General features: G+C 46.1%; 1 protein-coding gene across 7 annotated transcripts in view; it reads left to right on the top strand.

Moving 5' to 3' along the window:
- Positions 1-24,455, top strand: part of ACSL6 (acyl-CoA synthetase long chain family member 6) — a 415,322-nt gene that overhangs the window by 352,445 nt on the left and 38,422 nt on the right. For all 7 annotated transcript variants that reach the window (XM_063928196.1, XM_063928197.1, XM_063928198.1 and 4 more), the window contains 4 exons: positions 2,489-2,561; positions 18,551-18,639; positions 21,298-21,414; positions 21,981-22,124. In XM_063928196.1, the coding sequence (XP_063784266.1) occupies positions 2,489-2,561; positions 18,551-18,639; positions 21,298-21,414; positions 21,981-22,124 (423 nt within the window). The remainder of the gene's footprint in view (positions 1-2,488; positions 2,562-18,550; positions 18,640-21,297; positions 21,415-21,980; positions 22,125-24,455) is intronic.

Here is a 24,455-nt window from a genome sequence, read left to right on the forward strand (position 1 = left end):
ATTCAAAGGTAACTGCATGGTGGTATTCATGATTAACAAGATATATTATAACATACCAGCACAATCTATTTTAAATCACCATAGGCAAACAAATACCACAAATGCTATGCTACAGGTTGTCTAATGTCCCAGCTACCATCACAGATTCCCAGATCTATCACACAAACAAGTTACAATATCCTCTTTAAACCAGCACCATTGACCTTAAAGCAATCTGTCTATATTTCCTTATCTAGCCATGTGAATTCAATACTTAGCCTTTAGCTTGGAGGTCAGTCCTGGGGATGTAGCCGCCATGCTGCTGGGTGCCAGGTAGCTGTGTGAGTGAGTGAGCCCTGTGATTTCCAGTGGATAATATCATACCTGCATTCCAGCTGTGGGGGGGTGTCAACCACAGGAAGTGTGTCTTTCACAGTATGTGGGCTGTCTTGTATCAGTGGCCTTGGTTATGCAAAATGTTGGGTGATGACTAACACATTCCTGTCTTCTGGAGAGCTATTGTTTGGCGAATACAAAACAAAACCCTGTCTCTGGGTTTTGTTCGATATTCATGATGTCCACTTTCAGTTGAGACAATGACATCTCAGCAATCATTCTTCTGGAGACAAACCCTAACCCATTCGTAAACACAGGTGTTGGCCCTCCTCATTGAGTCTCAAAGCTCAGTGTAATTAAAGGCTATTGTACTCCGTCTGCGGGAAAGATACTGATTTGGAATACAATTAATCTTCAATTACTATTCCTGTGCTTAACTATGCATATGAAGATGTGAAGCCCTCCCAACATGCAAACTATTGTTTGGGGAATCCCTAAGGTCAAAGAGCCATTTGAGACCCACTGATACCTGCTGGACTCAGGGGAATATTAACTTATAAAATACATTATATGGTTAAATTATGTAACGATTGAGTCGCACGCTGGGCACACAGAAACTCTACCGTAAATGCGCATACAGTGCGCCTGCGGGTGCACGTAACAGCGGGTATGCGCACGCACAGGAGAGCGCACACATGCGCAGCGCGGACATGTATGAGGTGCAAATATGGCAGTGTGTATAGTGATATTTTTCTGACTTTGACACTATGGATAACATCCCATCTTAAATAGAACTCCAATCTTAGTAAATTTACCCCACAGTATTATCTGAAAAATGATGTGAGACTATCATAAAATAAATCCAACAATTACATCAATATAATATAGTAAGTCATTAGTAGGATTATTATTGCACATGTTTTGGTTCTGGTACGTCCCCTGAAAACTAATGATGTACTGCAATTTCCAGGACACTAAGGTACATTATTCAGGTGTCAGTATGGATTTGTGTTGCTCCCATGAGTCTAATTTGCATCATACTTATTAAAGCAAGAAACGTTGACTCATTGGTCCTTGTGCACCATTCCCACAGTGTTTTTCTGAGTCTAATCTTATTGTTATGAAGAAATGTTCTAGCAGCGTGTTACAGAACTAGGTCACACAAGTGCATTCACTTCTAAATCTAGGCAACATCACCTGAAACAAGAGCTCTGTGTAAAATCCCTCAATGTTATGTTGCAACAATCATGAATATACCTCGGATGACTCCTATTTCTCCTAGCCATGTATCCAATTAAAAATAACTTGTAGTTAAGAACCCTATTATGTATATTTGTATCACAGTATATATATGTATGGGCTAAGTAGCTTTCCTGCTGACATTACTATACTATATTTGAAAAGGCATTGGCAAAAATATGACAGACTCCAAAACTTGGTTGTGTTCAGACAACATCCGGTCGGGATCCCGATGATAGGGATCCTGGCTGTCAAAATACTAACGTCGGAATCGCGACACAGATCAGAATTCTGGTGCCGGCATCCCAAATAGGATCACAAGGCCAGCATGCTGACATCCTGATGGACACACTGCCGGGCCGCCAGAATGTAAGCCGCCGGGGGAGGGTTAGGCCGCAGGAAAGGGGGGTTAGGTTTAGGCTCCACTGGAGATCGTTAAGGTTAGGCTGAGGAGGAGGGGGGAGGGGGTGGGGGTTGAAAGAGGTTAGGTTTAGGCTGCAGGAGGGGGGAGTTAGGTTTAAGCACCACCAATGAGGTTTAGTGTTGGGGGTGAGGGGGGGGGGGGGGGGGGGTTAGTGTTATGTGTAGGCTGTGGGAAAAGAGGGTTATGGGGTTAGTTGAAATTGTTTCCCAACCCCTGTCGGGATTCTTACAATCTGGATGCTGCGTTGGGTATTTGACCGCCGGCATTTCAGCCTCAATGCATTAGGTTTGTTACGGTGGGAAGTCTTTACTAATCTGCCCTTGCTCATTATCTCATCATGGCTTTATTGGGTATAAAAACTGCAGTATTCACAAACAGAAGAGTGGAGAGATGGTGGAACAGTCTAAACTGTTATGTTTCTGGAATATCATACAGGTTTCGTATAGTTGCCCATTATCCTCTAGTTTTTTTTCTTGGGGTCTAGCACTAAATAAATCATGTCTTACGTAGGTGTATGAAGGCTATGGACAGACAGAATGTACAGCTGGCTGCACTTTTACCACCCCTGGGGACTGGACATCAGGTACTGTAGGTTTTTATTTATTCTTTTTCATATATATCATGGGTGTTCATGGGGTTTGAAACAGAAGCCTAAATTTTTTTAATAATTCAAAACCACAATTTTTGTTGATATTTCAGAAATGATTTTTTATTATTAAAGCTGTCAGCAAAAAAGTGAATCTGTGTGACATACGGCTTCTGCGTCCCCCCTTGAGAACATTACATTAGTTGCTCCCTATTGTATCGAGAGAGAGAAAAAAAATAATATATATATATATATATATATACGATAATCATCTCTTTTTGCAACTTGCCCATTTTATCCATGTAAGAGGTGGTAATGATAATGTGACTCAACCTTGTATTTATATCCTATAAAATAAAAGGCTAAGGCTGCTCCCCACCTCTGTTACGTATGCCTGCGGCCTTGAAAGGCCACCCCACAGACCAAATGACTGCAAAAGTGATACTGCAGGGATATGTTACTGCCTCCTAACCATACAGATCTAGCTGTTTCACACTTGCTGCATATGGAGAGAGGGGGCTGGGGAGAGAGAGAGTGGGGCTAGGGGCAGATAGGGACTGGGGGAGAAAGAGAGAGGACAGGATGGTTGGGGAAGATGGGGAATATGGAGAGAGGGGGGGGGGGTTTGGGGCAAATAGGAACGGGGTAGGGGGGGGGAGAGAGTTTGGATAGATAAGGAGTGAAGTGGTAGGGGAAGATAGGGACAGTGGAGAAAGAGAGATGCAGTTTTTTTTCAATATACTGTAGTATTACATATATATATATATATATATATATATATATATGTATGTATATGTGTGTGTGTGTGTGTGTGTATATATATATATATATAATGTGACAGGCTGCCCGGCACTCACTGCAGACAATCCACTGACCAGGGTGCCCTCCGCAACAAGTGGTGATGTAACAGAAGCAATAAACCAGCGGCACTCCCGGATTTACTAAAAATTTAAATACTTAGTGTATTAGAATATTGTCACTTCAGGCCAACGTTTCAGGGCCCGTAGCGCCTTTGTCAAGGCTACGGGCCCCGAAACGTTGGCCTGAAGTGACGATTTTCTAATACACTAAGGGAGTGATTCAGAGTTGATCGCAGCAGCAAATTTGATAGCAGTTGTGCAAAACCATGGCCCTCATTCCGAGTTGTTCGCTCGCAAGGCGATTATAGCAGAGTTACACACGCTAAGCCGCCGCCTACTGGGAGTGAATCTAAACATCTTAAATGTGCGACCGATGTATTCGCAATATTGCGATCAAAACCGAGTTAGCAGTTTCTGAGTAACTCCAGACTTACTCTGCCTGTGCGATCAATTCAGTGCTTTTCGGTCCCGGCTGACGTCATAAACACACCCTGCGTTCGCCCAAGCACTCCCACCGTTTCTCCAGACACGCCTGCGTTTTTTCCGGAAACGGTAGCGTTTCCTGCCACACGCCCCTAAAACGCCGTACATCCGCCCAGTAACACCCATTTCCTGTCAATCACAATGCGTTCTCCGGAGCGACGAAAAAGCCGTGAGTAAAATTACTTTCTTCTTAGTAAAGTTACTTGACGCATGCGCAGTGCGAACATTACGCATGCGCACTAAGAGAATTCTCACTGCGATGCGATGAAAAATACCGAGCGAACAACTCGGAATGAGGGCCCATGTGCACTGCAGGAGGGGGCAGATATAACATTTGCAGAGAGTTAGATTTGGGTGGGTTATATTTCTGTGCAGGGTAAATACTGGCTGCTTTATTTTTACACTGCACTTTAGATTTCAGTTTGAACACACCCCACCCAAATCTAAAGCTCTCTGCACGTTATATCTGACCCCCCTGCAGTAACGTTGCTCCTCACCTCAGTGGTGCCACTGGCAGACACTGGAGGTCATCTGCCAGTGCTCCGTTCGGGACACGCAAAAAAAAAACCTATGTACACTGCGACCCTCACCATATACTGCCCTCAGGGCCGGCTCTAGGCAGGTTCGAATAGAGCGGCCGCGCAGGGCGCCACCCTTAATGGGCGCCGCCATATTCGAACATGAAGCCGGCCCTGGTCACTGCAGGCGCTTGTGTGCGCTATACGCGCTGAGCGGCGCCGGTATCTAACATCAGACGCCGGCGCAGCGCACACAGCGCACACAAGCGCCTTGGACGCTTCCTGGCCGGCCGCCCTCCCACCCGCACCCGGCCGCCCGCCCGCCAGCACCCGGACCCGGACAGCAGTACTCACCCTCCAACGCCGCTGGTATTTGGAGGGGGGGGGGTTGAATCATTTAAGGATGGCACTGTGGGGGCATTTATGGATTGCACTGTGGGGGCATTTATGGATGGCACTGTGGGGGCATTTATGGATGGCACTGTGGGGGCATTTATCTGGCTCTGGGGGCATTTGTCTGGCACTGTGGGGACATTTATCTAACACTGTGGGGGCATTTATCTGGCACTGGGGGCATTTGTCTGGCACTGTGGGGGCATTTGTCTGGCACTGTGGGGACATTTATCTGGCACTGTGGGGGCATTTATCTGGCACTGTGGGGACATTTATCTGGCACTGGGGGCATTTGTCTGGCACTGTGGGGACATTTATCTGGCACTGGGGGCATTTGTCTGGCACTGTGGGGACATTTATCTGGCACTGTGGGGCGCACTGTGGGGGCATTTGTCTGGCACTGTGGGGACATTTATCTGGCACTGTGGGGGCATTTATCTGGCACTGTAGGGGCATTTATCTGGCACTGTGGGGGCATTTATCTAGCACTGTGGGGGCTTTTCTGTATCTACATATCTGGCACTGTGTGGCCATTTATGTATCTGGCATTCAGGGCCGGTGCAAGGTTTCTCGGCACCCTAGGCAAGACTTCAGCCTCCCCCCACCCCCCCACCATCACACCTATCAGCCACCACAGGATAAAATAAAACACATTGGCATCCACAGGAACAAATAATAACAAACACAATGACCCCTTTCAGGAAAAAAAGAAAAAAACACATTGGCTTCCACAGGGTAAAAGAAACACACATTTGCCCTGACAGGAAAAACCAAAACACAATGCTCCCCAGTACATAACTTGCATATAGCCCTTTATTATTGTCAGAACAGCAAATTAATGTGCTCCTGCTAAGTACAAAGGGAAAACGTGATGGCTTCTCCAACATATGTGCAAGGCCCTATCTTAGTATCAAAATTATTATTATTATTTACTTATATAGTGCCACTAATTTGTACACAGAACATCAGAATTCATATCTCTCCCTGTTCCACTGGAATGGGAGTGATACTCTCTAAAATGCAAACACACACAGACAAATCCACATAACCTGACCATATGTTTTTGGAGTGTGGGAGGAAACAGGAATACCCAGAGGAAACCCATAGAAACATAAAAAGAACATGCAAACTCTACACAGACAGGCCATGACCAGGAATTGAACTCATGACCTGAGTGCTGTGAGGCAGTAATGCTTACCCTATGCTACTGTTCCGCCAATTGGATAATAACGTATCAAAAATGTTGCAGGCTGTATGGAGAATACACCCTACAGCAGTTTGGGAAAGGGATCCTGACGCTTAGGATGCCGGTAGTCAGAAGAATGACAGCAGCATCGTGCTGCTTATAGGTGGTCATTCCGAGTTGATCGCTCGCTAGCAGTTTTTAGCAGCCGTGCAAACGCTATGCCGCCGCCCACTGGGAGTGTATTTTAGCTTAGCAGAAGTGCGAACTAAAGGATCGCAGAGCGGCAGCAAAAACAAATTGTGCAGTTTCAGAGTAGCTTCAGACCTACTCAGCGCTTGCGATCACTTCAGACCATTCAGTTCCGGATTTGACGTCACAAACACACCCTGCGTTCTCCCAGCCACGCCTGCGTTTTTCCTGGAACGCCTGCGTTTTTTCGAACACTACCTGGAAACGGTCAGTTGACACCCAGAAACGCCCACTTCATGTCAATCACTCTGAGGCCGCCATTGCGACTGAAAAGCAACGCTAGACCTTGTGTGAAACTACATCGGCCATTGTGAAAGTACTTTGTGCATACGCATGCGCAGAAGTGCTGTTTTTTCACTTAATCGCAGCGCAGTGAACATTTTAATCTAGCGATCAACTCGGAATGACCCCCATAATCCCAACCCCTCGTAGGAAAGTATGCTAACCCCCTTCCCTCCCCTACCTGCCGCCTAACCCTCCCTTCCTGCAGTCTAACTTTAATTCCCCCCCCTGCAACCTAACCCTACCCTGGTGCCTAACCCTAACCCCCTCCCCCCACAGCCTAACTGTAACCCTCCCCGGCATACTTACATTCAGTATGCTGACTCTTGGGATTCCGGCATCGGGATTCTGATCGTTGTTGGGCAGCTTATTTTTAGTGTGTGCAGTTAGATTTCAGTACTAATAAATGGTAAAAAAAATAGAACACGACAAGCTGACAAATACGTTTTCTGAGCAGCAGGTACGGATGTCTTGTTAAGCCATACACTATATATCTTGTGATATACTATGTTGGTTCATTGACAGTTTTTATGTTGCAAATATAGGTGAAATGTGGCACCCCCAGCCAATGTGGAACTGCAAGTCCCAGCATATCCTGCCAAAAAAGAAGCAGGGCATACTGGACAATGTAGTTTCAAACCAGCTACAGCTGACGCATGGAAAAAAAACTCCACTACTTACTTGCAAGGAGGAGAAACCGTCAGACGGAGAAGCAATCAGTCGGCATCCATCACAGCCTATGGACCTACAGGTCTTCCGTAGGTCTGTAGGACAAAGTAAAAAAAAGTCTATAGTAGTATCACATGCTGGTGCTGGTCCCACAGTGACAGTTGGATCAGGCTGCAGATGCATAAACCACTGGTCCACTTTCTGTAGATGAGGCGGACCAGGACATAAATGACGGAGCGGCCTGGGGCATATCCCCCCCCCTCCCTCCAGTGCAGCACGCCTGTTGCTGTGAGGGGGGGGGGGGGGGGGGGGCTCAGTGCTCGGTGCTGCCACTGAATCTGCCTATACTCTCAGCAACTGCAGGCCTTTTGTGATACAGTATGTGTGCAGGGAACTTCTTTAACTGGGTGTACTACGGTATGACAGTGCTAGGGATCCCAGCGCCCAGCATACCGTCGCTGGGATCCTGACCGCTGGTATACCGGCAGTGGGGCGAGCACAAAAGAGCCCCTTGCGGGCACAGTGGCGCTTGTTATTCTCCCTCCAGGGGTATCGTGGACACCCCAAGAGGGAAAATAGTTGTCGGTATGCCGGCTGTCGGGATTCCGGCGTCGGTATGCTGAGCGCTGGGATCCCGACAGCCGGCATATCAAATGCCACACCTTTAACAGAGTGTGAGGTATAGCATTACAGGTACTGGATGTTTCCCAGTGAGCCCTGTAACACATACACAACTACTCACACTGAGGCCCACACACACTCATACTGAGACACACACACACACACACACACACACACACACACACACACACACACACAGTGACACTCATACTGAGACACACACACAGTGACACTCATACTGAGACACACACACACTGACACTCATACTGGGACGGACACACAGTGGCACTCATACTGAGACACACAGTGACACTCACACTGAGACACACACACTGACACTCATACTGAGGTAGAGGCACATGTACACTCATACTGAGAAACACAATGACACTCAGGGGCGGATCCAGAACAAAATGACGGGGGGGCACCATGACAGAGGAAATGAGGGGGAGGTACTTTAGTGCGCACATAAGACGCACGTGCTCCAGAAAAGTGGGTTTGGCCTTGCAACAATGGTTGTGGCTTCAAAGAGAATGCCATATCCATGAGGCAGTGGGTGACGCCACAGAATGTGAGATTGTTTGTGACATAGTGGATGACGGGGAGAGATAGTGGGTGACAGGGAGAGGCAGACAGGAGGGAGAAGTGATGGGGTGAAATAGTGGGTGAAAGAAAGGCAGTGGGTGACAGGGAGAATGTGACGGGGAGAGGTAGTGGGTGATGTCAGGTAGAGAGTAAAAGGCAATGGGTGACAGGAGAGAAAAGTGATGGGGAGAGATAGTTGGAGACAGAAAGGCAGTAGGTGACAGGGAGAATGTGACGGGGAGAGGCAGTGGGTGATGTCAGGTAGAGAGTAGAAGGCAATGGGTAACGGGAGAAAAGTGATGGGGAGAGATAGCTGGAGACAGAAAGGCAGTAGGTGACAGGCAGTGGGATCTATATATGGGACACCGGCCTAGATGGAAATGGGGCAGAGAGATGGTGGTGGGAGGGGGAAACACTAGGCTGTAGAAGGGGATACACTGGGCTGAATGAGGGGATGTCCTTGCTGAGGGGCAGTGAGATGGGGGCAGGGGGCTGGGAGAGGGGAGACACTGGGCAGACAGGGTGGTAGATACTGGGATAAGGGAGTTAGTGAGATGGTGGGGGACACTGGGCTGGATTGGGGGGCCCAGGGCACTATGAGTGGGGAGGCACTTGGCAGGATGGGAAGGGACAGTGAAAGGGGTAACACTGGGCTGGTGAGGAGGGATCAGTATGTCTAGACTCACTGGGGGGTTCTAGATGGGAGAGCAGTGAGATGGGAACAGTGGGCTGGTTGGGGAGGGAAGGGGAAACATTGGGCTGGCAGGATGGGAGACACTGGGGCTAGGGGCAGTAAAGGTGGGGGCACCAGGCTGGAGAAGGGGGCAGACACTGAGAGAGCACTGTTTCTGTCTGGCCCTGCACATGCGAGTGCAGCACCGCACACTCACTCAGTAGCCCTTCCCGTGTCCCTGCACCCTACCTGCTTCCTCGGTCCCCAGCTCAGCTCAATCACCCCTGCACTGCCAACTCTGTGCAGGGATCTGTCTCCTGGTGGAGGGTCCGGCTGGCTCCATCAGGCGGCAGCTTGCTCCATCTAACAGGCGGCGGCATTGACGGCTCTCACTCCCCCGCAATCAGCGTACCGCGGAGCCCCTCCTCCCCCGTGTACTAGTGCAGCCAGGGAGAGGGTGACACTAAAGTCCGAATTAGGCCCAGCCCGCGAATCAGAATGCAGGAGGCGGAGCTGGGCTGTTCGTTCCTAGGTAAGCTGCTACAGGAAGGAGGGACCGACAGCCGGCGGCCTCATTGTGCAGTGCAGCATTAAAAAAAAAAAACACCTCCTAAATGACAGGGGGAGCACGTGCCTTGGTGCCCCCCCCCCCCCCCTGAATCCGCGTATGATGACACTAATACTAAGTCAGAGACACACACACACACACACTGATACTGAGACACACTCATACTGAGACACACACTGATACTGAGACACACACACACTCATACTGAGACACATACTGAGACGACAAACTCATACTGAGGCACACACTGATACTGAGGCACACACACACACACACACACACACACACACACACTGATACTGAGAGACACACACACACACTGATACTGATACACACACACACACACACACACACACTGATACTGACACACACACACACACACACACACACACACACACACACAGTAGTTACCTCCAGCTTACAGTATATCACAGGAGCAAGTCTGAAAGAACAGGCAGCAGAGCCATAGAAAGACCGCCGAGGACCTAGCATACTCGGGGGGCGTGGCCTAATCACGGAGGTGTGGCCACGCCCCTTTTATAAAAAAAACCCACCAAAAAACCCCCATCAAGCAGCAGGCTATGGAGCCGGCCCGGCAGGTGGGGGACACGGGACTGGCCGAGGGGGAAACCAACTCTCTGCTCCCACTGCATAGCGGTGCGGCAGTAAATTGTCTAGCTGCCTGTCAGTCAGCTTAGCATCGTTGCAGGACTACCCGCAGCGCTGCTATGTGTCTCCATGCCGCCGGGTGCCTTGCTGCTGCTATTTCATGGGGGCTAGTAAAGGGCGAAGGGGGGAGAGCGGGTTGGCGGCTAACAGTCAAAACGACCAGGGCTCCTGACAGCCTCAGCATACCGCCCCCTCAGGTCCTGGCGCCCATAGGCAGCTGCCTAAAGCTGCCTAATGGAAGCGCCGGCCCTGCTGGCATTGCTGGGGGGCATGTCATGTGTAGCTGGCACGGCTGGGGAGCATATCATATAGTGTTCCCGCTAGGCGTCTGTGGCTAGGCAATGTGTCTAACGTGCTCTGCCTGGCACAAAGTGTCTAACGTGCTCTGCCTGGTGCAAAGTGTCTAACGTGCTCTGCCTGGCGCAAAGTGTCTAACATGCTCTGCCTGGCACAAAGTGTCTAGGAGGTTCTACCTGGTGCAGTGTGTATTAACTGCACTACTGTGTGGTGTAATGCGAATTGCCACTATTATGTGGCCACGCACCTTCCCCACGAAGCAACGCCCCTACATTTTTGCTTTGCCGTGTAGGTAGATGAGCACCAAGCATTACAGTATGTACATCATTTTGCCCTCCTAACTTAAAAATGTGCCCTCCCTGCCCTAAAAAGTGAACACTATCGTGTAACTGGCACTGCTAGGGGGGCATATTGTGTGTAGCTGCCACTGCTGGGGGGCATATCATGTCTATCTGGCACTATACTGGAGACATTGTGTGTAAGGAACACTACTGTGGCTGTTATGTGTAAGGCTGCTAATTGTGTGCGTAGAGGGTGTGTGAAAATATATTTATTTATAGTCTAATAATATGAAGTTATGAGGCCACGCCCACTTTCCAAGAGGCCACGCATGGGGGGGGGGGGGGGGGGGGGGGGGCGCTTTTACATGTTTTCGCTCAGGGTGCTAGTAGGCCTGGAGCCGGCCCTGACTGCCCTTATATACACTGCACCCCCATCCTCTGCCATATTCTGCACCTCCCACCATATACTGCCCCTATATACACACTCCACCCCCATACCCCTCCATATCTCCATATAGTGCCGCTTATATACAGGGCACCCCCTCCTCTATATACTGCTCCCACCTTATACTACATACTCTGCACCCCCTCCTCCATATACTGTGCTGCAACCCCAGGTTACTTGCCATTCCGGGACTCAGCAACAAGGAGCAGCAGTAACCAGGAAACGGACGCAGGAACTACCAGACAGTCCCGCAGCTGTCAGAGCGGAGGCACCGGGGACACTTGTGGCCACTGACCGGCGGGGGGAGAAGGTGAATCAGTCCGCCAGGTCGGTGCTGGGTCTGCAAATGATGCGGGTGAGGAGGAGGCAGATAACCCGCTCAGCTGCTTTGATTATACTGCACGCCAGCGGAGGTGTGGGGTCCTGCGCTCACCCATCCCACACCACGCACAGGTCATGGAGCTGTGCAGGGACTGGTGAGTTTACATGTGCCAGTACTGCTGTATATAGGATATCATTATGGCCTGCCCATTACTGATATACAGTATATATATATATATATATATATATATATATATATATATATAGGCTAACGCTACACAGACACACTCACACCATCAGTTTCTCTGACACTGTCGTATCAGATGTGACTGTGTCAGGGAAAGCCCAGCCTAGCATTGATGCAGGGCTAGTGGTTAATCCATTGCTTCTGTCCTTACATTTTTTTTTTTTTTAATTCAACAACTTTTTATTGAGTTTCAAGACAAATAAACAAAGATCAACATTTACATTGGTGTTACAAAATATGTGAATCACAATACAATATTGTAGCTGCATATAGTAGAGAACATGATGTTCAATTGTGAAATGGGTAAAAGACTGATTAAATGGGGAAGAAAGCCATCTGTCCCGTAATTTATAAAATTTATCAGGGGCCTTTCTAGATAATATAAAGACAATTTTATTGTGGGAAACAACCGAATTCACCAGTGGAATCCACAGATTAACATTGGGGCCCGTAGGCGCCATCCAGGAACGTCCTATCAGTACTTTAGCCAAAGCATCACAATATAGTATACACAGGTGCCTCCACACTTAAATGCACAGGCACGTGTATATACACTCGGGCGCCAGCACCCACTGAGAGAATGGAGATTTAATAATGGTGTAGGCTGCTGCTCCTGTTTATAAGGATAATTGCATTCCTTATGATAGACAAGAAAAACACTAATTGCAGGGAATTGATTCCCCGCAAAAAAAGTTTACAGTTTTTAATATATTGTTGAATTGTCTCCTTTAATTGGTGTGGACAGCGCTCCGTTTTTTTTGTGGGGAATCAATTCCCTGCAGTTAGTGTTTTTCTTTAGCCAAAACACATAGGTTCAGGATGTACCGTCTAGAGTGTACAGCCACTATTTCCTCGTCTAACACTGCAAGGATACACACAGAGGGCGTGAAGATACAGTATCTGATGGGATACCCGAGTTATTATCTTTATCACTGCTTGCCAGAAGGCATATACCACGGGGCAAGACCATAGCAAGTACCAGAAGGTGCCATCTAAGGAGGCACACTTCGGGCACCCAGAGTCACCCCGCCCCCCTATTCTAGCTAAGCGGACAGTAGTAATATAAACACGATGCAATAAAGCGAGCCGATGTGGTAGCTGTACGAGAAGTCCCCAAAGCTTCCTCCCAGTCATCTGAGGAGACAGGTCCCAGATCAGCTTCCCATTTGGATCTAAGATTAGGGAGATTTCCAGAGTGATGGGCACTGAGCAGAGCAGAGTAAAGAGCAGAGACAGCTCTGGATTAACCAATGATTGTTAAGAGCAGGTGAACACGGGACATCTGGATGAGAGGAGGTGCAGCACCAAACTGAGACGCACAAGCATGATGGAGCTGAAGGTAACGGTATAAATGAGACGTTGGCAGGTTAAAATCCGCTTGGAGTTGTTCAAAGGATTTAAAAGTACACAAGGAATATAAGTGACTGAGGGGCAGATGTATTAAGCCTGGTGAAGTGATAAAGTGGAAGGTGATAACGCACCAGCCAATCAGCTCCTAACTTACATGTCACAGGCTGGGTTTAGAAAATGACAGTTAGGAGCTGACTGGCTGGTGCGTTATCACCTTTCACTTTATCACTTCACCTGGCTTAATACATCTGCCCCTAAGTAACTGAATACCCCAGCGACCCCATACCGACCCCATTTGTAAAGAAGCAAAATGAGGAAGGGCACGGGTATATGTTAAGGGAGTGTCAAGATCCAATCCTACACCCTGCATCATACAATGTGCTTGCCTCCATACCATGATAGCCTGTTTAACAAGAGGCATAGCGAGAACAGTAGTATTATCACTCAGTAATAGCTGTAATGGTGAGAGATGCGTCCGAGTAATTGATAATAGGCTGGAAATCAACGTATCCCCATTGGGGTTGGTAACCCAGGGTATCAGATGGGACAACTGAGCTGCCAGATAGTATAACCTAAATTTGGGAAGAGCAAGACCACCCAAGTCACGAGGCCTAGTCAGAGTATCCAACTTAATCCTAGCTCTACGGTTAGAGCAAACTAGGGAAGATAAAAGACCATCAATAGTAACAAACAGTTTCTGGGGGAGGTAGACGGGGGAGTGTTGAAGAACATAAAGCAGTTTAGGAAATGCTACCATTTTGATAAGATTAATTCTACCAGTGATGGTAAGTGGCAATTTCCCCCACACTCTAATACGTGATCGCAGATAGTCTAGTTGTGGATGTAAAGGAAGTTAATTGTGAAGACTGATTAGTAATCCTATGCCCAAATATTTAAAATAATCCACCCAGCGAAGCGGCAGGTCCCCGGGCGGGCGAGCAAGACAGGGTCCCCTAAATGGAAGGATGCAAGACTTGTCCCAATAGATGGACAAACCAGAAAATCCCCCAAAGGTATTAATTATATCCAAAACAGGGGGCATAGTAGTGGAGTATTCAGATATAATTAAGAGAATATCATCTGCATAAAAAGCTATTTTATCTGTCCTGCCCCCCAGCCCGAAACCCACCACCCGCGGGGAAGATTTATAAATATAGGCCAATGGCTCTATGGCAAGATCAAAGAGGATCGGAGACAGAGGACATCCCTGTCTCGTCCCCTCGTAGAGGAAAGACCGAGGAGACATGGCCATTAACAGAAACCCGAGCAGAGTAAAGCAATTAGACCCATTTTTTAAATTTGGGTCCAATGCCGAACCGATCCAGTGCCCCCCACAAGAACTCCCACTCCACTGAGTCAAATGCCTTAGCAGCATCCAGAGAAACAATAACCGAGGAGCAGGAGTCCTCGCAAGGTGACTGTCCTCCTTACATTTTTAACCTCATCTCTAGTCACACTCCCGCTCATCCTCTGACAAACACATCTACTTCACCCTTCTCACCTGCTCTCCAAGATTTTGCTAGATGTGTCCTCAGCCCTCTGGAACTCACTCTCTTGCCTTGTTAGACCTTTTCCCAGCTACCCACTCTTAAACGCAGCCTTAAAGCTTACCTTTTTATTAAAGTGTACCATCCCTCCTCTTTAATCAATTCTTTTCAAAGCCTCCACAATTTACCTTTCCTATTTTACCCTGAAATTGTTCTTCCCTTCCACTTAGTAATTAAGTTCTTATGGACTTTGCCCTCCTCTTCCTTCGCACACTCCATGTCCAGTCCTCTGCTACTTTGTTGCCTGCTTCCCTGCTGTGACACTGATTTGCTTGCCCATTATTTGGGCATTATTATCCTGATCACTGATTATTGATTGGATTCCCACCTGTGACCTCTGCTATCTTCACTGAGTTGACCTACTGAGTACACATACCTGACCCCAACTGTCCAACCTACACAAGCATTCTTTGATTTCAGAGCTGAAAATTTTCTGGACATACAGTACGGTTTGCTAAACGTAACTTTTTATATGCTGCTACTGTATATAAATGTTAATAAATAATAATCTAACCTGGTTATACCATAATAAAAATGGATTTGTATTTGGATCAATCTGACTCTGAAGGGAGCTTATCCTAGCAAGTGACTTAAGGAAAAAATGTATCAAACTTTTTAAAGCAGTGTTTCCCAAATCCAGTCCTTAGGGGTCCCTAAATCTCTGTACACATCTAAAGATTATCTATCCAACTTGATGGCTGGCTGGAATGAAAATCTGATAATGTATTGTAGTAAATTACACTGGAAAATGGTTGCTCAGCCAAATTGGATTTGGCCACGCCCACAGTATCTGGCGGCCTTGCTGATTAGCCGTTTGTTGGCTGATTGATCAGATAATTTGAGTGTGTAGGCAGTACCAGCTTCTGACTGGTTATTATTCCAAAAGCAGCCGGATCGGATGATTGGATCTGACCTGCAGAATGGCATTTCTCAAAAACGATGAGCTGATATTGTACATGTTTTGTCGTTTATACGAATTTCCAATCATCTGTCATCTAATTATTTAGACTGGTCAGTCAAGAATACAATAAATAAATGCTGTGAAATGCACAGATGAAAACAAGTAGAACAATTAAATACTACAGCATATACATTCCAATGTGGAAACATAAAATAAAAGAAACATAGACACAAACACTGGAGTACAGTACCAGCGGTAATACATTTTGAATGTGGTTTCCATCATATTAGTAGAATTGGGGCATTTAGCAACCCCCTGTCTCACCTCCTGCCATGTCTCCTCATCTGTATGGGGGAGGGGGGGGGGGCTCATGAAATCTCAAGAAAGAGAAAATAAAGGGAGATGAAGTCCTTAGTTGAAAGGTGATGTTTACAGAGGTATTTGAAGGGTGTGAAGTCCCTGAGTACGGAGGCTTGGGGTAGGGAGCATAGGAAATGTTGAATTTGGAAGAATTCAAAGGGGCTGATTATCTGGGACGACTGCTGAGGTTCCTCCAAGGGCACCCGTTGACCTTGTCTGGAAAAATCTATGTGGAATTTAAGGCCTATTTTGGACCAGGTATGGAATCTTGAGATAGAAGTCCCAAGGGGAAACGCAGGGTTAAACCAAATGGGAGTCAGAGAGAGATTAAAGAAGTAATTTCCATTTTTAGGGGGTGTCAATCCCAGAGAGAAATATTAGATTTGAGAGTAGGAAGCAATTTAGAGCTTGTAGGCTGTTTTGTGGGTGGGCAAGCCCCATACGGGGGTTAGGTCGGGGAGGTTAACATGAGTAGATTCTACATCAAGCTAGAAGGTGGAGCCTGAGGGAGAGTAAGAGGTGACAATCTGTAAGAAATGGAAGGCTTGGTAATAAAGTTTGATATATAAACTGGTCTCTTCAAAACATTATCTGAGATCCAGGGGGAGTCCGTGGTTCCAGATAAAATGAGTCAGGGCTTTTTTGATATTGCAAAGGAAGGTAGCAGGTACAGCCACAGGAAGGGTCTGAAAAAAGTAGAAAAGGTAGAGCCACCTCATCATCAGGAGATGATGGGGTGACTCCAGGTCAGGTCGTCCTGCATTTTGGAGAAAAGAGATGGGAAATTTTCCTGAAAGAGGAAATTATAACGCAAAGTGAGATAGATCCCTATCTATCATATAGTTAGGTAGCTATAGGACTGTAGAACCGCAAAGAGGTTGGGAAGGGAAGTCTGCGGCTGGGTTAAGGAAAGCAGATCATCATTCACATAAGAGATCTCTTGAATAAGTACTTCCCATCTGCACTCACCATATGTGGGCTATCCTTTCTGGTACCATTGCTAATAAGGAGCAGGTCAGAGGGGGTAAAATTGTTCAAAATTTAGGCAGAGGGAGTTTAATGCCAGGACGACCATGAGAAAATCACCAATGAAGCTGGTAAAAATCCAGGAGATCCTGTCAAATGCTTTTTCAGCATCGAGGAAAAGCATAATGGAACGGGATTTCCTGAAGTTCGTGACATGGATGAGGTCAATCTTATGCATGGTATTATCCTTCGCCTGGCATCCAAGGATAAAGCCAATCTGGTCATAATGAACCAGGGAAGGGAGATGGGTGTTAATCCGATTTGCCAGGATCTTAATAAATATTTATAAATCTAGGTTAAGGAGGGATAACGACCTCTTCAGGGATGACGACAACCCTGGCTTCCAGCATTTCAGGAGGGAAACAGTCTCCTTGGAGAACGTCACAGAGGGTGGGCAGCAAGCAGATCTGAGAACTTTTTATAAGAACTTCTTCTAGTGTGCAGCCGTGAACCCATCAGGGCCAGGGGACTTAACAGATTTCAGAGTTTTTATGGCTAGCTTAATTTTGTCAGACAAAATTCCAGCACGAAGATGTGTGAGAGCACTGCTGGATAACTGAGTAAGTTGGGGTTAAGCAAGAAAATCAGAAATTAACTGGGAATTGGACGCCGATGGTGGAGTAGTGGAGAGACCCGAAATGTTATAGGGGTTACAGTAATAGGATTGGAACGCTGCCCTAATTGTCGCTGGGTCTTGGCTCAGTTGATCATGGTAGTTACGTATGGAGATAATATTTTTGTGAGTCCTAGCTGATTGAAAGTTGTGCTGCAAGAATCTTGTCTGCTTTGTCCTCTTCTCATGAAAGGTTTGGGTACCACCTATCTAATCTGTTCATGTCTTTGATGATCTTCAAAACTTCTTCATGGTTGTCATCGAACAAAAGACTACTGTAGTAGTACAGGTGGTCACATAAGGCTGGAGATCTCTCTGGAAATGGGCAGTTTTTGACATTGGACCAATCAGATGAGTACACTCTGGGGGTTATTCAGGTCGCATCGCTAAGCGGTGCAACTGCAATTTTCCCGTTTTTGGCACGCGTGCGCAGGTGCCGTCCTGCGTGTGCGCAGCCTGGCAAATGTGATCACATTGCATTTGCTGCGAACGCTTCTACCTGATTGACAGGTAGAGGTGTTCGCGGGGCAGGAGGGGGAGGCGTCTGGAAACCGGGGCCAGGTCCACAGCGTTTTCGGGGCAGCTGCGTGACGTCACACGCAGCCACTCCAATGGGAAAAATGGTGACTGGCCGCCTGCTTTTTAGCAGAATCTGCAATCCAACCTGAATAACCCCCTCTGTCTGGAGACAGTCCATCACAACTGCAAATATTATACTGATTGATGTCTTTTTGCTGTAGAAAATACAACACTGTCAGTTACTTGAATTATTCTTGGCATGTTTTATTATAATATGTAATATTTGTATTTAATACAGTGCTGTACATCCATATTATTCACAGGTCATGTTGGTGCACCACTGCCGTGCAATTATATCAAACTAGTCGATGTGGAGGAGATGAACTATTTTTCTTCTAAAGGAGAAGGGGAGGTATGTAAATGCTTCTGACACTTTAAACATTTATGTTTTTCAATACATATTTATGAGTTGGTTAAAATTGTATATTTATATAGAGGTGTCCTTGTACACTATTGCTGCAGTTGTGCTAAAAGGCCCTTTCTCGGCATGCCAGGTCCCTTGCGACTCAGCTTGTGCTGAGTGTCTTTTCCCCCAGAATGCACACTGATTAATTTGACAAGCAACTCTTGTTCATTTGTGTGCAAATGAGTCTGAATCTGTATATGAAGTGCTACGATGCAGCTTTTTTGACACCAAGTTCTGTTGTGCTTCATCTGCAGCTTTGTACATATTTAAAACTAATTCCTGTGTGGTTAAAGTCGTAACTCTCGTGCGTATAAGAGGCAAATGTACAGAAAAAGGTGCTACGTTACACCACTCGGCGCAGCTCGCTTAATGCCAGGTATCTTGCGCCAGGATGGCGTACTTAGGCTAGGTGTATGAGGACACATCTGTACCTTGCAGTTTCATTATTCTGAGACTAGACGTACAGTGACTGGAGGAAGATAAGGGAACTTTGACTGTCTTAAGCTCCATTGCTATTATTTTATGCCTATATTTTGATAAACCTTTACATTCAGTTGTCAGGTTATTTAGTTTAAAATAGATAATGGTCTAATTCCCTTCATTACATGTCAAAAATATATGTATTTTAATAAATTCCTGAGGTGCCTGTATCTTTTTTTTTTTTTAAATATTTTTTTTTATTGAAGCATCACATGTACAACTAGAAATACCATTCCAGTATATAAACACAATTAACAATATTAACCAAAGGCCATAGAAATAATAGCAGTATCAAATATAGTTATACCAATGAATAGCTGTATGAAACATGTGTAAACAGCAATCAGTAAAATTACAAGTAAAACAGCATGTTCCCGCAATGACAAATTACAATACTTTAGAATTAAATCATCAAATTAAAACATAAAAGACAAAGGGGGTCATTCCGACCTGATCGCACGCTGACGTTTTTTGCAGTGCAGCGATCAGGTCACTACTGCGCATGCGTATGCACCGCAATGCCCAGGCACGTCATATGGAAACAAAGCGGCTTGTTGCTGGGCGATGGATTTAATGAAGAATCCATTCGCACAGCCAATCGCAAGAAGATTGACAGGAAGAAGGCGTTTATGGGTGTCAACTGCCCATTTTCAGGGAGTGGTTGGAAAAACGCAGGTGTGTCCAAGCGTTTGCAGGGCGGGTGTCTGACGTCAATTCCGGGACCGAACAGGCTGAAGTGATCACAGCGGCTGAGTAAGTTCAGACCTACTCAGAAACGGCACAAACTATTTTTGTACTGCTCAGCTGCACAGGCGTTCGCACACTTGCAGAGCTAAAATACACTCCGCAGTGGGCGGCGACTATGCGTTCGCACGGCTGAAAAAAGTAGCTAGTGAGCAATCAACTCGGAATGACCCCCAAAGATTCAGTCCCGTCCCCTCCGAACACACCCAGGGGAAATATCTTCAATCCTGGTACCGAAAAAAAAAATAGAAAATAAAAAAAAAGGCTCTTTCTCCTCCCCATCACATCAAAATAGGAGGGTAACCAGCCACGTCTCGAGTCAAATGTAAGCTTCTATGAATTTGACTCTTAATTTCAGAGTGTCTATAAAGCTTTCCATCATGTTTCTGGGGTTCAGTGCAGACCAGAACAAAAGGTAGTTTGACCTTTTTATACCAAATTCCCGGGGAACACAGGTCCTTGTGTCTCCCTGTCTTCTCAGCACTGCATGCTACTTCCAGTATGACTTACTGCAAGCTTTGTGATATTCCAATAATGTGTCATTTGCTCATTTATCCACTTCTAGTACAATGGTTGGAGAATATTAGTGCTTACCTCATTTTCTCTTGCTGTGTCTTATACACAGACTAGTGGAGCCATACACAGGCACATCTGGCTGCTTAAGCACAACCTGGTCGGCTGGTCTATACGCATGTTGCCAAATTGCAAGACAGTGCTTGTTTTTTGCCCCATACAAACTGCATTTTTATTTGTTTTTTGCATATATTAGGTCTAAGATTACAGAATCATAGGATATATGGGAAAACACAATGGGGGTATTCAATTAGTGCTATGTTTTCGTCTAGGCGAAAAAAAGCACTTTTTGCTTTTTTTTATTTTTTTTTTAGGGTGAATAGGGATTTGCCCTATGCGATAGCAGGGCCATTTGTTTGCCTAGGCGAAACATTCAGCAGGAGCAAAAAATACATGGACCAGCAAATCCACGTGTTTTCGAACCTGCGCCGGCAAAAATGCAGGCTGTTTTCACCAATTTTGAGGCATTTTTCGCCTATACCTTTTCAAGTGAAAAGGCATTGGTGAAAATGCCTTAAAAACGGCCCGCAATTGAATATGCAGGGGGGTAAATTTGATAGTTACGAAAATGCTGGAGCTAATTGAATACCCCCTGTATCTGGCAAGTAAATATCATGGTGCGTATGTGGGAGAATTGGTATATTCCAGTTGAACAATTTAAAATTTCTCTATCTGATCTGATGTATACGAAAAGATCTTCCGAAGGTAAAACTACAGCTTAATTTTCTTCATGTGAAAGCTTTCTATACAATCATCATTAATGTCAGGATGTTCCGTTTATAGAGCACCATCTTACCTTTATTTCAGATATGCGTAAAAGGACCCAATGTTTTTAAAGGGTACCTTAAAGATAAAGAGAAGGCGGCAGAAGCCTTAGATCAGGATGGCTGGCTTTACACTGGAGACATTGGAAAGTGGTTACCGGTATGTCACCTTTTTATTATTAAAGTGAAAGTTCGCAAGATATCAGTTCTTTCACTATTGAAACATTCTTATGGCTTCACCCAACCACTAACCATGAGTGAAAGAAAAGTTTGTGAGTTATCATTCATATTCTCTGACAAATGGCCAGAAAATCACAAATTCTGCTAGGGTATGTAAACTTATGAGCACAAATGTATGCAAGTACTCTGCAGTCAATGACAATGGTGTCCTATATGTTGAGCTCTCGTCTACTGTTCTCTTACTTGGGGACTGTTTTTGCAATTTTTAACTTCCCAAAATATAGAAGGTATTCAGAATGTTGACATCAGAATGTCAATATGGTCTGATGTAATCTCCATCATCATACTGTACTTTATTTTTAAGACGGGTTGTAACAGAGTCGCCGGACGTGTGGAATGCCGGCCAATCATTTACAATGCGTGATGACGTCCTTGTTTGGCCGGCATCCTGCACGTCTGGCGAACTCTGACTATTACATCCTGCTGTTTATGTTATGCATTGACCTCTTATCCATTAGTTAAACCTTTCACCTTTTTTGCCAACAGAATGGAACTCTAAAGATTATTGACCGGAAAAAGCATATATTTAAACTTGCACAAGGAGAGTACATAGCACCAGAGAAAATTGAGAACATCTATATTCGCAGTGAGCCTGTATCCCAAATATATGTCCATGGGGACAGTCTGCAAGTAAGTGTGTGATGAACAGTATGTTATGAGCATTTCAGACCTATTTTTATTACTAGATTGTACAATAGTCAAGAGCGTAAACAGTACAATTTGGGAGATTTTCATTGTTTTACACAAAGTTGACAAAACATCTTCCATTGTAAATATGTTTTTAAAACGTTTTTGACATTTTATTTGATATGATGAAAAAATAGGATTTTGGTACCTACCGGTAAATCCTTTTCTCGTAGTCCGTAGAGGATGCTGGGGTCCACATTAGTACCATGGGGTATAGACGGGTCCAACAGGAGCCATTGGCAATTTAAGAGTTTGAGAGTGTGGGCTGGCTCCTCCCTCTACGCCCAACCTACCAGACTCAGTCTAGAAACTGTGCCCGAGGAGACGACATATTTTGAGAGAAGGACTTAACACAGATAGTGGTGAGATTCATACCAGCTCACACATACAAGGCACGTCAAGACAACTAACTTGAACTACTCAGCAACAGCTGAAACATTACTTACCAAGTAACAATGCAGTACTCAACTAAAACGAAGTTGTACTGAACCAAAAAACAATGACAAGAAAACGGAGCGCTGGGCAGGCGCCCAGCATCCTCTATGGACTATGAGAAAAGGATTTACCTGTAGGTACCAAAATCCTATTTTCTCTAACATCCTAGAGCAGTGATGGCTAAACTTGACACTCCAGCTGTTGTTGAAATACACATCCCAGCATGCCCTGCTACAGTTTTGTTATTTGACCATGCTTAAACTGATGCAGGGCATGCTGGGATGTGTAGTTCAACAACAGCTGGAGTGTCAAGGTTAGCCATCACTGTCCTAGAGGATGCTGGGGTCCACATTAGTACCATGGGGATGTACCAAAGCTGCCAGAACGGGAGGGAGAGCGCGGAGGCTCCTGCAGAACTGATTGACTGAACTTCAGATCATCAGAGGCCAAAATATCGAACTTGTAAAACTTTGCAAACGTGTTCGACCCAGACCAAGTTGCAGCTCGGCAAAGTTGCACTGCCGAGACACCCCGGGCAGCCGCCATGAAGACCCCACCTTACGAGTAGAGTGGGCCTTAACAGATTTTGGACACAGCAGTCCTGCCGTAGAATAAGCGTGCTGGATAGTGAACCCAATCCAGCGAGAAATAGTCTGCTTAGAAGCAGGACACCGAATTTTCTTGGGATCATATAGGACAAGCAGAGAGTCTGACTTTCTGTGACAAGAAGTTCTCTTCACATATATCTTCAGAGCCCTCACGACATCCAAGGACTTTGAAGTAATTGAGGAGTCAGTAGCCACTGGCACCACAATAGGTTGGTTGATGTGAAATGCCGACACAACCTTTGGAAGAAACTGCTGACGAGTCCGGAGCTCAGCTCTATCTTTGTGGAAGATCAAGTAAGGGCTTTTACAGGATAAAGCCCCCAGTTCGGAGACACGTCTAGCAGAAGCTAAGGCCAACAAAGTGACCGCCTTCCATGTAAGGAATTTGAGCTCCACCTCCTGTAGAGGCTCAAACCAATCCGACTGGAGGAACTGCAACACCACGTTAAGGTCCCATGGCGCCGTAGGTGGTACAAAGAGAGGTTGGATATGCAGAACTCCCTGCAAAAAGGTCTGAACCTCAGGGAGGGCAGCCAATTGCTTCTGAAAGAAAATGGATTTGGCTGAAATCTTGACCTTCACAGATCCCAACCTCAGACCCATATCCTCTCCTGCTTGCAGGAAGAGGAGGAAACGCCCCAGTGGAAATTCCACCGCAGGAAACTTCTTGGACTCACACCAAGAAACATATTTCTTTCAAATACGATGGTAATATTTTGATGTTACCCCTTTCCTAGCCTGTATGAGAGTAGGAATAACTTTCTTCGGAATAACTTTCTGAGCAAGAATCAGGCGCTTAACTTCCATGCCATAAAACGTAGCCACGGTAAGTCTTGATAGGCGAACGGTCCCTGCTGCAGCAGGTCCTCCCGAAGAGGTAGAGGCCTCGGCTCTTCTTGCAGTAGATTCAGAAGGTCCGCGTACCAAGCCCTTCTTGGCCAATCTGGGGCAATGAGGATCGCTTGAACCCTTGTTTTCCTTATGAGTTTTAGGATTCTTGGGATGAGTGGGAGTGGTGGAAACACGTACACTGACTGGAACACCCACGGAGACACCAGGGCATCCACTGCCACTGCCTGTGGGTCCCTCAACTTGGAACAATAACGCCGAAGCTTCTTGTTGAGACGAAAGGCCATCATATCTATTTGGGGCAATCCTTGAAAACCTTCGGATGGAGTCCCCAGTCTCCTGGATGGAGATCGTGTCTGCTGAGGAAGTCTGCTTCCCAGTT

Source organism: Pseudophryne corroboree, chromosome 6, assembly GCF_028390025.1.
Source record: "Pseudophryne corroboree isolate aPseCor3 chromosome 6, aPseCor3.hap2, whole genome shotgun sequence".
Classification (NCBI taxonomy): domain Eukaryota; kingdom Metazoa; phylum Chordata; class Amphibia; order Anura; family Myobatrachidae; genus Pseudophryne; species Pseudophryne corroboree.